Here is a 12,501-nt window from a genome sequence, read left to right on the forward strand (position 1 = left end):
CCAGGCCATCTGTAACAATTCTGCATGGGTAAGAGGTACCAATTACTTCACTTATAATGCTTTACCTTCATGTGTACAAGAGGAAAGTTTCCGCTGGTTGGGAGTGCCCGTTAACTTATGGGTGTCGCATCTGGCAGATGAGACTGCCAGTTTGATGAGGACAAGAAATGGTGGAAAGATGACCGCTTCCTTATGACTATTGGTCGGAAAACAAACTTTGATCTTTTTATACAATTACGTGTTGTAATGAAATTTCAATTGATTGGAACTCATTGTGACAGGGAAGAGCTTGTGACATAGCTGTAAATGGGAACATTTACTTCCAAAAGGTGTTGTTGATTGACACAGAAGTGATATTTATTCTTAATGTGTGGATGCATTATTTGAAAAGGAAAGTGAAGGGGTTCAGCAGTTACTTTATCCGTTGCTAGTTATTTGTTCTGCCTGTCTTTCACTAAGATGTCCAATGCGCACAAGTCATTAAGTTACCATTATGTATCAGGAGGGCATGCTGAGATTGTATATGCTCAATATGCCCTAAAACCGGAAATAGATCACATTCATGAGCATTGGAAATCATTCAAATTCGGGTACATCAATGTGAATTAAGCTCTAAATTCTTCATTCCTGTTCAAAATGGTACAAGAAAAAAATTTTGTTATTTGATCTTTAGAGGCAGTTGAGAAACTTTTTAGAGAACACTTGTTCAATATTGCTGCACTATACAACAAAAAACTGACATGGAATTAAGAGTAACTTTGGATATGTATTTGATTTTAAGTTTTTAACATCAGGTTGAGTAGATCAATGTAAAACTACAAAGCTTAGACCAGAAGGTCCAACTAGAGGATTAAGATCAATTTATGTAGCATGTTGAAACTATCTTCCTTTGACTGGCGTTTTACACAAGATGATCTACACACACCGTCTACTCAACAAGACATTCTGTATTCTGCTGGAAAGACAATTGCATAGTCATGTTTAATGTCTACAGAGAATTCAGCCCATAAATTAAATGCCCTTTTGCCAGTGTCAAAAATTAATCAACAATTACTTCCACAAGCTTATAGAAGCCTAGGGGCTACAGGTAAGTATGCAAGTATGCGACCCGAGTGAGGATAAGCGGTACAGAAAATGGCTGGGTGAATGAAAAACAAAATCTTACTTTTGTCTACTGAGTCCACTGTGGGAGAATGGTATTCCCCTTCTTCCCAATCTGTCTCTTGAGGGCTACAGACCAGTGACACAGCAAACTAATTGACGAGTGTTGGGCTTTGTTTCATCTTGGCAGCCTCACAGCAACTCTCACGTAACGTTGCTACTGGACAGATGGTCAGCCAAAGAGCTGAATGACGAGGGGAGCTCCAGTCTGCCTCAAGACTACATGAGCAAGTGCGATTCTTACCTCTCCCCCCCCTTGCCCCTCCCCATTAGTCAAATAATGCACTTTGATAATCTTTACAGAGATGTGCAATGCACTGGCTTTTGCCAATAGATACAGCTGAACACCGCCATGCACTTATCCTTTTCATGGTCAGCGGATGACCTGGATCCATGCTGATTTGGGCCCTGGACTAGCTGTCAGTCAGTCAATCCCAGGTCACATTAGACAAACAATCAGTTGGGAATTGGTCGTTACAACAATGAAAAACACTGAAAAGTATACCCCAGACAAATAGAACAAAGAGGGGCACTCACATGTGTGGACTAAGTTCATAGAAGTTCCTGTTGCGATACTCTTCCACCTTTTCTGGACTGTAGATGGGCAGCGACCTGTAGGGGTTCATGGAGATCACCACACTGCCAATGTAAGTCTGCAGGGAGGAAATCGGTAAACAACTGGTGAATTAACTTGGAATTTCTTGATTTGAACTGGACTGACAATATACTGAGCTAAAAAAAAGACAATTTTAACTCTTATTGTTTAACAACAATGGGAGGAATTTTGCTTGCCTCCGCTTTTCTCAGCTGGGGATTGCTAATACATTGTTGAGGCTTGCAGTGCCTGAAGTGAAATTGAAGATATACAGGTCACAGGCACTTTTACGGAATCTGTGGGTAGGGCAAAACCTCAGAATGCAGACAGGTGTGGTGCTACAGCTCTTGCTAAACCAATTATGATACTTTGTGTTATTTACTTGTTGCTGTTATTTTTTCCAAGAAAGACCCTCTGTCCCAAAAGGTTTTTTTCCACAATAGCTTACTGGTCCTTTGCGTTGCCATCTGCATTGATAGTTGGCCTTTTCGGATACAGTATATTGCTGATATACAGTATTAGTGGACTGTGGCGTTGGGGTAACTGAGTAATTACTCACTGCTATTTGAAAGTAAAAAATAGGAACTGATGCCAAATAAGTCTTTTGCCTCAATTCTATCCTGACAGTCTGAGCTGAACTTGCCACTATAAAAATAACTTTAGTGACTGACTTCTATAGAGTTATCAAAAGTGACACTTAAAATCCGAAGGAAAACATTTTAAAAATGTCCCAGAATCATAGTGTATAAAACACTGCTTTTTCTGTTTCCCATCACCCCCCCAACAAGCATTTTTACGTAACGTTAACACCAGGTCTGAGCAAAATCTAACACTTCAGATCACAGAGAGCATAACCAGCCATCTACTCCTACGCTCACAACAGAGCCTGGATAGAACTTTCACACATCAACCTGAAACATTTTCTCTGCTGTCCATGGTAATGGTCGTTGCGTAATCCACTCAAAAATGAGTGGAGCATGGCCTTGCCTGTGGCAACAACCTCCCACAGCCTTTCATTCAATAGCTCACAGGTGGAAGCTGTGGGCCTTTTCAAGTGCAGAGTGCTGCTACAAAAGACTATAATTGACTGCAATCTAAACTTCGTCATGTGCTGGTCAGGGTTTTTCACCAAAAGTACACAAAAAACTCATGTATTGAATCAATATTTTATGCTGTAAAATACAAAATGGTTAAAAAAAATGGATGAAACATCAGGTGGCACGGTGGCCGACTGGTTAGAGCGTCAGCCTCACAGTTCTGAGGACCCGGTTCAATCCCTGGCCCTGACTGTGTGGAGTTTGCATGTTCTCCCCATGCCTGCGTGGGTTTTCTCCGGGCACTCCGGTTTCCTCCCTCATCCCAAAAACATGCATAAATTGGAGACTCTAAATTGCCCGTAGGTGTGACTGTGAGTGCAAATGGTTGTTTGTTTGTATGTGCCCTGCGATTGGCTGGCAACCAGTTCAGGGTGTACCCCGCCTCCTGCCCGATGACAGCTGGGATAGGCTCCAGCACGCCCACGACCCTAGTGAGGAGAAGCGGCTCAGAAAATGGATGGATGGATGAAACATCAGTCTTGACTGAAGATTTATGGAGTCATGTTACCCTTTTTCAACAATATAATCATAAGACAATTTTAATTGTAGACTTTACAGCGATCTGATCGGTATCGACGGATAATGAGCATTTTATGCTGATCGCTCGATCAGCTTTAATGTCATAATTCGCCGATCCGATCAATGACGTCGATTTCCAACCTTTATGAAGCCAAGAAACATATTTCACAATTGAAAAATCTCACGGGACAGCAATAAACACAAATGTCACAAAAGTGGATACATTAATTACTTTGTGTACTTCCTACCATCTAATAGAAGACCATTCATTTGTTCTGTCTGTCACTATGCCTCACTGGCATAGATGAACAAAGATACATTATTTATTGTAAATATAATTTTTTGAGCAATTAAGTACACAAGTACATACAGAAAATGAATAAGTCATTTAAACAGACACGTTGCTCCATCTTGTCATCGGATCGGTGATCGTTTTTTTAAACTCGCTGATCGGTGATTGGCCCCAAAAATCCTGATCGTGTAAAGCCTATTAGATTGTTGATCTGAAAACTGGTACATGCACATCTGCAGCCCTCTTCTTTCAAACTAAAGTCTGGGTGATAGAAATTGAGTGGAAATGCCAATGCCGACTCATTTATATATTTTCCAATGATGACATTCTAAAATAACCACCTTGCTTGTTTGGTCCTGCAATCGAAGCAAGATTGGGAATATCTTTGTCAATGAGTGCTTCATTTATAGTTGGGAGAGTACCATTGTTTGTCATTCAGACTTATTAAAGGAATGTGGGCTGTGATTTCCCAAGTCATTGGTTTTGAAAAGGAAGATAATTTGTTTCTTATAAACCTTGATATTAGTAGCCTTTCTAACATGGAAAAATACTCATGCCATAAGATTGAAGTCTTCATTTAGAAAATTGGAAGCTCTCAGATTATAGATACTGAGAGCTTCATACGATAAGAACACAAATATGCCATCCCAATGCCCCTGTGGGAAGTAAGCTGCGTCTTAAGAAAATATTTAGTGTGCTGCTATGGCTATCATTGCTTGCATGAGTTGACATCATCCCTCGGGCACTGTGAGCCAACGGCAACCAGAGCGGAGGTGTAATCATCACAGCTGATGTCTACAGCAGCCAGACAGTCTGAGTATGAAGCTCAAGCTCCGTTATGAGACAAAAAATATTTAGTAAACTGTTTGCTTATACTCTCACATACCATAAAAGACAAATGGACGAGATTGACTGGGTTTCAAAGTACCATTTTGCATTTATAAACTGCTTCTGGACAAGGAATTTTAATGTCCCTAAACATAGAAATATAAACTTAAAGACCCTGAAAATTAATTCAAAGATTTGTTTCTTAAATACATGATACATGTTTGAAGATAAATGCTGAAAATGTGCAAAGACTGACAACTATGTAATATTGACTTGTGGAGCTATAGCGTTAAACCTTTTCACCATTTCCTGATTTTTGGGGGATGGATAAAAAAACGGTTCTCATCAGCAGTTATCCACCACAATTGGGACATCCAGTTAGCTAGCTTGACGTGCCAACACCCCGAAAATGATTTTTCCCTTTGGATAGTTCTTTACAGCAGCTCATTGTCAACCATGAGTGGGCGCACGTCACAGAGAGAAAGATGGAAGCGCGAGGAAGGGGCAAAAAGTTTTTTTTAAAAGTCCAGCTTGACAGCCAGCGTGTGGATCGGAGCTTTGGGCTGGCACGGCGTGGAAATGCCCAGTGACTGGCCGGTGGGATATATACCAGCCACAGAAGTTGGTATATTAAACAACAGATATATTTTTGCAGGCTAAAACATGTAGGCATGTGTAGCCATTAGAAAGATGCTAGTCGAAGTAGCATCCATACTTCCATGTCGTAGCAGTGGTATTGTGCTTGAGTTTACTCAATTTTGAAGCCTTATTTTATATACTTTCAAGAGCTACGAATGAATCAGTGGTGATTCTGATTCACTCGCAAATCCCCATGAAAAAAAATGAATCCTCAATCAGACTTTTCACATTCGAATCAAAATGAATCAAACAACAACACACTTCTTACTTTATCCTAACAAGAGCTGCAATGCTGGCACTTCTGTTTTTTTTGTTTTTTTTTTCCTTCGGGTGCTACCATTTTGACTTAGGGCAAATCGCTTGCGTGTATGTACAGTCCCGTGAAAAAGTGTTGGCCCCCTTCTCAAATTTTTAGATTTTGGCATAGCTTGCCCACTATAATGATTAATAAGGTCAAAAAAACAGACAAATATAACCAAGTGAAATTAAAATGCGGTTTTTAAAATGGTGATTTCATTTATAAAGGAAAAAAAAAACATTCAGTTACCTGGCCCTGTGTGAAAAAGTAATTACCCCCTAAACCTTAACTGGTTGGGCCATCCTCAGCAGCAACAACTGAAGTCAAGCGTTTTCTATAACTGTTCGGAAGTCTACATGTGGCCAAGGTACAGCGTGGGATGCTGATTCAAGCAAGCCATTTCAATCTAAAAAGAAAACCTTTTCTTTATGGAGACGCGGCAGCTAAAACACGTCAGTCAAAACGTGCCAACGTACTCTCTTACCCGTTCAATAGATAGTTTTCAAATAATCAAATGTGATTTTTTTATTTGTAGGACTATTATTTTGGAATAGTACAAGGAGTGAACATGTAAATGTGATTCGCTAGTCATTCGTTACTGTCAATAAGATTTTGGCCAGGTTAACAGTTTTCTGGTGGTGTGTCAAATTTAGAAGTCATTTACTTTCACTTTACAGGGACTTTAAACTGCCTAAAAGTTTAGAAATGAACCGAATACCTATACAAAATGTATAGACCAAAATATGTACTGGTACTCACATATATCTCATTGTGGTCAAAGCGCTTCCTCAGGTTCTCAAGAAAGGAGTCTTCAGACAAGGGTTCCAGGAGGACCATGTCACCGACCCCAATCATGTTGTCTAGAAGTGACGTTTTCACCTCCATTTTGTCTGTTGGTCTATCCCTGCAAAAAATAAATAAATTAAATAGATGAATAAATGCATACATAAATTTATCAAACACGCTGTGCAGTAAATCTGGAAAGAGGTGGGCACATCGGGTTAGTGGCCATTGTCTTTGCCTTTTTGTTGAGAGCTGTTCCGTAAAACTTCAAATCAGAATTCTAAGCTGCGTAAATAAACCGTTGTAAACCTAGCCAGAAGAATAAACGCTGGAGAAGGCATATTGGGTCAATAATAATTTGACACCATAGATGGGACATGGAGGTCTTTGGTTGTCTAGTTGGTTGCAAGAATGGCCAAAGAATTAGAACTTTCTGCTTGCCGTCTGGGTGGCTACTTAAATGGAAATACTCCCATTTCAGTGTGTTTTATAAATCAAAGAAACAGCATGGGATTCCCAATTTTATCACCCGTCTGCTTGCTACAACACACAGCCAGTACACGATCTGGGCCTGAAGAGCACCTGGACAAAGACCATGCTGGGGCTGGCAGTTTTCAGTCCGGTGTTGCCCTCATATGCCTTTGGGCCAGTAATCCCATTGCTATAGGACAGGAGAAAAGAGGGGCCCTAGCATACATTCATGGCCTTGATACGGGGCTTTGCTCAACCACAAACCCAATGTTCACTGCTGTGACTTCTCGCTCACAATGGGCCAACAGATGAGGCCATGCAGTCATCCACTGTTCACTACTCACATAACACACAATGTATTTTGCAATAGATTGCAGTTAATATAAGCATAAAAAGTCAACACATCCCAATGTTTTTTAGTGTGCCTCTCAGTAGTAGTACCAGTAGTAGTTGTAATTCCAGAGGACAGTCCCATATCTTAAAATTAAGCTGACACTGGGGGGGTTGTGCGATGCAAACAGAAAGAACACGGGCATCCAACGCAGGTAATGCAATAACTCAGAACAAATTACATGAGGCTTAGACCAAAAACCCACAAACGTTCCAACATGACTGTTCGGGGTGTCAAACAAGTCATAACTCAGAAACAGCCCCAGTTCTTGGATGAAAAAAATAAAAAATAAAAGGAAACCTGCATCCGTGTCGACTTCCTCCTCACGTTTTCTCCACCTTCTATTCCCCTCCAGTGCCAAATTTTATTAGTCCAGAAAGAGGCTGCATGGCTGTCGTAAATCATGAAAGATAGTTGCAAAGAAACAAAACTGCATAATTTATAAAAATAAGCAATTGCTGAAATATTTGCCATTGTTGTAGTTCCAAAGACTTCCTTTTAAACTCATTCACTGCTGTAGACATTTATATTCATCAACTAGATTCCAACGGTTTGCTGCCACCGATGCATATATCGGTCAATTACGTTTCTCAATGGAAGACAGTCTCACCCAGCTTGTTTTTGAAATTCAGGTTGGTAAACCACCGTACTGACCAACAGATCCTTGCAGATGGCAGTGTTGCAACACTTTGGAGTTGGGCTAAAAGATAAAGATTAGACAGTGAATCTCAGCTTGCCATGTCAATTAAGAGGGAGAGAAATTAGCACACTGATGGAAGTCGGAGATGTTTAGGGCAGTTCACGTGAACAGTGTACGTACAGTATATGCAAGGTATAAACGGAGTATGTGTCGCAGTAGGTAGTAGAGAGTGTGTCGCAACCGTGAGAAGAGATGACGCTGTTCATGGATGGAATAGCGTCCGCCATGCCACACTCGAGCCATGCGGTGTGTCAGCGTCTTTTTCTTAGCTGTATATGTGTAAATACATTTTGCCATCAATAGCCCTCTCAGTCTTGTTGCTGTTTTATAGTTTGACGCGTCACAAAATCGAAACATATTAGCGTCAGTCATTGTTCTGCTAGACAAAAATCTAATTTTGGGGTGAAACCAACCCATGTTGCAATGTTGATTACAAAAGAATGGGAGAAAAGCTAGAAAAAAAAAAAAGATTTCTGGCGAAAGAAGAGAGTCCACTATTTTTGTAGGTTTGGTGCTTATTACAGAATATTCTGTGAGTCATACAAGATTAGTCAAAATGCTCAAAAACAACTTGGCAATATGGTGAACTCTGCTTTCAAAACAGCTGGCAGTTAATAATTTTTTTTTTTTAATTTTCCATATGTGCCCTTGAAATGTAAACAAATGCACAAACCTCTGTCAAAGCAGAAATATTTAACTGGCTTTAAAGGTCCCATATTTTGGCTATTTAGACCTCCTCCACACGATCTGATCGGTATCAACCGATAATTAGCATTTTATGCTGATCGGCTGAAATGTCATAATTCGCCGATCTGATCAATGACGTCATTGATCGGCTCCGCGTCGCCATCGTGTACAGTATATTTGAATACAAAAGCTGGTTTATTTTTAGCCTTGTCGCGTGTCTTGTTGTACTGTAAATATCTGACGGCCAAAAGTTATTTTTTTAAAAAACATGTCGGCACTGTGGGACAGAACGTAATGCCCGGATCAGACAAGAAGACAAATTTGGTCTTTCACGATGTCACTACGTCAGACTACTGCAATAAAATCTTGTATTCCGATACCACCGCATCCAGTCTTTTACGATCACTGGGCTTCATCTTGTCAACTCAAATGCGACCGGATATACTCGTTACCACGGCCACGACAACAACAATCGATCGCGGCGTGTGTATTATAAGAACAAAATGGGGAAAAACTTGTGCTGGTAGTCACCGGTGCTCAGGAGAGGACTTTAACTCAAGCCATGTTCACGTACTGTTAATACTATACTGCTAGCAAGCAGGCAACAAAACGTAATATAGCCTAGCAAGCTAGTGCTATCACTAATGGTTGTACCGGCGTCCTGTCGAATCATGCTGTAAAGTTTTGGTGTGTGTGAAGTAATTTAATTACACTAAAGTAATTTAATTAAAGTAAGTTAGCACCCATTATTTCTGTCACGTTGTAATGTTGATTTGACCTGACTGATTAGAAGACATGACCTGACAAGATATTTTTGAAGATACGTGAAAACAGTCGGATCGGTGATCGTTTTAACGGCCCCAAAAATCCTGATCACCTAAAACCTAATTATCACCTGTAAAGAATTTCATAGGCTTGCGTTAGACACACATTGTGCATAAAAAACTAGACTGATGGCCCTTTCCTCATCAGTGAAAACACATGCTGACCATTCTTACAACAAAATGTTGCCTCTGTTGGCAGCCTAAAGGTCTCGGGCCCCTTTGCTAGTAACCCAACACACTCCACATCTAAGAGGTGGCTTTGAGGCAGCCAGTGGCACAATCCCATTAATAAGAGCTGCAGGCTGCTGCTAACTGCCTCCAAAGCGGGAGAAGAGAAGATCTGACAGCTTTGATTAAACTCCAGGGATAATCCTTCCTGCTGAGAGGTCAAGGGCCAACCAAAGAACAGTAAATTAAAAAAAATAATAATAATAATAATTTGTATTAGAAAAAACAAAAAAACTACTTACTGAGGCTTACCAAGAGTTCAGTGCTTCTTTAATTTGATCATTAAAAGGAAATACCATTACGGTTTAAACTTAACACAGAGCTGCTTTGACTTACGAGTTTAATTTGTTCCGTGACCACACTTGTAACCCAAAACACTTGTCTCTCAAACCATCTTTTCCCAATGAATAGAAAGGCCATTAATCCATTCCACCTCCCCAGTAAAACACCAACAAAACAAAAAAATTAACATGGATTTTAAGAAAACTAGAACTCTACAGTATTGTTTAGTAAAACATACAGTAATAATCTAATTAAATAGAATGTAACCCTTCCATTGTGGGACTACTTCTTGTGGTGCTCTTGGCCCCCTGGGGGCAGTACAATATATACATATGGATATGAACAAAGACAACTGTCAAAACTTAACAGTAAACAACAGTAATATTTAGTATTTTTTCCACAGATGATATATATACACAGATGACTGCTGTGACAAATTATTAGGAATCCCACTTGTGTTCCAGGCAGGACACGCTCTGCTGCAAAATGATTGACTGCAGGACATACGCCGCTGCAATGACTGGTTGCTGCACCCCGGTCGTACCCTACTGCTTCCAGCTGGGAAAAGTATGTGACTTCAGTGTGACAGCATAATTATTAATCCCACCAACCCTTAACACACCCTAACCCCAACCCAAATGATAACAAACTTGGTTGTTTTTATTTGGTACAAATGTGATACATACACTAGATTGCCAAAAGTGCTTGCTGGCCTGCCTTGGCTCACATATTATTTTAAGTGATAGCTCATTTGAAATCCATATGGTTTAATACGATGTTGGTATACCCTTTGCAGCTGTAACAGCGTCAACTCTTGTGGGAAGGCTTTCAACAAGGTTCAGGGGTGAGTTTATGGGAATTTTTGCCCATTCTTCCAGGATCATATTTGTGAAGTCACACACTGATGTTGGACGAGAAGGCCTAGCTCACTGTCCACTCAAAATGAACCCAAAGGTGTTCTATCAAATTGAGGGCAGGACTCTGTGCAGGCCAATCAAGTTCATCCATACTAAATTCTCTCATCCACGTCGTTATGGACCTTGCTTTGTGCGATGGTCCACAGACATGTTGGAACAGGAAGGGGAAATCCCCAAACTGTTTGACCGTCCAAAATCTCTGGGTATGATGAAGCATTCAGAGCTCCTTTCACAGGAGCTCAGGGGTTACCGGTAATATTTTGGACATTTCCAATTCTGTGGAAACAGTGTGGCGATGTCCCCTTCCTATTTCAACATGACTGTGCATCAGAGCACAATTCAAGGCTCATAAAGACACGGATGAGAGAGTTTGATGTGGATGGCCTGCACAATCCTGACCTCAACCCGATATAACACTTTTGGATGAATTAGAACGAAGACTGAGAGCCAGGCAGTCTCGTCCAAAATCAGTGTGTAACCTCACAAATGCGCTTCTGTAACAATGATCATAAATTCCCATAAACACACTCCTATACTTTGTGGAAACCCTTCCAAGAAGAGTTTAAACTGCAGAGGGTGGATTTATATCATATTAAACCCTATGGATTAAGAATGGAATGTCACTTAAATTCATATCCGAATCAAGGCAGGTGAGCAAATACTTTTGGCAATACAGTATAGTGTATTTGGAATTGTCATCTCATTACATCTGCCGAGCCTACCCTTACTGTGGTGCTCAAGCCATTCATATTTCAGCAGGGTGTGCCCTGCCTAAAAGTGGGATTCCAAATAAGGCGTCTGCAACTATTGCTATATTGTCTGTCTACATATGTTGTTGCACCATTTGTGTTCGAATATAACACTGCAACATCCACGCTAGTTTCGTTAGCTCGTCTATGGTGTTTTACATTATGCGTTTGCATTAAGATAGTAGACTTTCGTTTGAGCACAACATGTTAATTATTTTTGTTGTATGTTCAGTTTGACAGTAAACTTACAACTGGTAGGGACAATAAGCAGCTTGAAGCAAGCAGTTGGCCTCTTTTCTTTTTTAATAATTGTGCATTATCTGCAAAACTGCTGCTTCTTGCGAAGTAAGTTGAGTTCTCTGCCACCTTCAAGCACTCATCTTAAATGTTCACCCAAAGGTCAATGCGCAAAAAAATCAGCCGAGCGACGATTCATATCTTAAAAAAACTCCCAAGTTGAGGTACCACTGTATTTAGAAGTGTGTTATTAGTTGTATTGTGACCTTTTCTCACTCCTAATTACACTTTCCTTGCACCTCCGGATATACCTGCTTTCCCCTTTGCCCAATATGCACTCGCAACAGGATCAAATGTCAGTTAAATGGCACGCCTGTCTCTTGGATTTTACAGTATCTCAGATACACATTCTACAGACCAGATGATAAAATTTAAAACTACAATACATTGCACAAATGCATAATATAGATTTTAATCAGTGAAAATCTGAAACTGATGGATGAGCTGTGCCTGAGATTTCACCATCATCATTATTATGAAACATGTTTTGTGGCCCAGATTGCCCCGCCAGATCAAATCTGCAAGGGCAACATAGTGAAACACCAATAAATGTGCATTTACAGAAACATGACTTACGGCTACATCCTTTTTTTTTTTTTTTTTTTACCCTCGAATTTACCACATTGTATTCCATCTTACTGTTGTTTATAATCTTCAATTGTATCGTATGTGCTCATACTGGACTGCCTCATGCCGAAAGCGGTTTCTAATATTTTGACCATCTTATGTAGCTTTTAATCATT

General features: G+C 40.2%; 1 protein-coding gene across 1 annotated transcript in view; it reads right to left on the reverse strand.

The window, feature by feature from the left end:
• Nucleotides 1–12,501, reverse strand: part of myo1b (myosin IB) — a 66,642-nt gene that overhangs the window by 48,373 nt on the left and 5,768 nt on the right. The window contains 2 exon segments of the mRNA XM_061691449.1: nt 1,699–1,814; nt 6,189–6,333. Coding sequence (XP_061547433.1) covers nt 1,699–1,814; nt 6,189–6,314 — 242 coding nt within the window. The 5' untranslated portion in view covers nt 6,315–6,333.

The sequence above is a fragment of the Phycodurus eques genome, chromosome 12 (assembly GCF_024500275.1).
Source record: "Phycodurus eques isolate BA_2022a chromosome 12, UOR_Pequ_1.1, whole genome shotgun sequence".
NCBI classification, from domain to species: domain Eukaryota; kingdom Metazoa; phylum Chordata; class Actinopteri; order Syngnathiformes; family Syngnathidae; genus Phycodurus; species Phycodurus eques.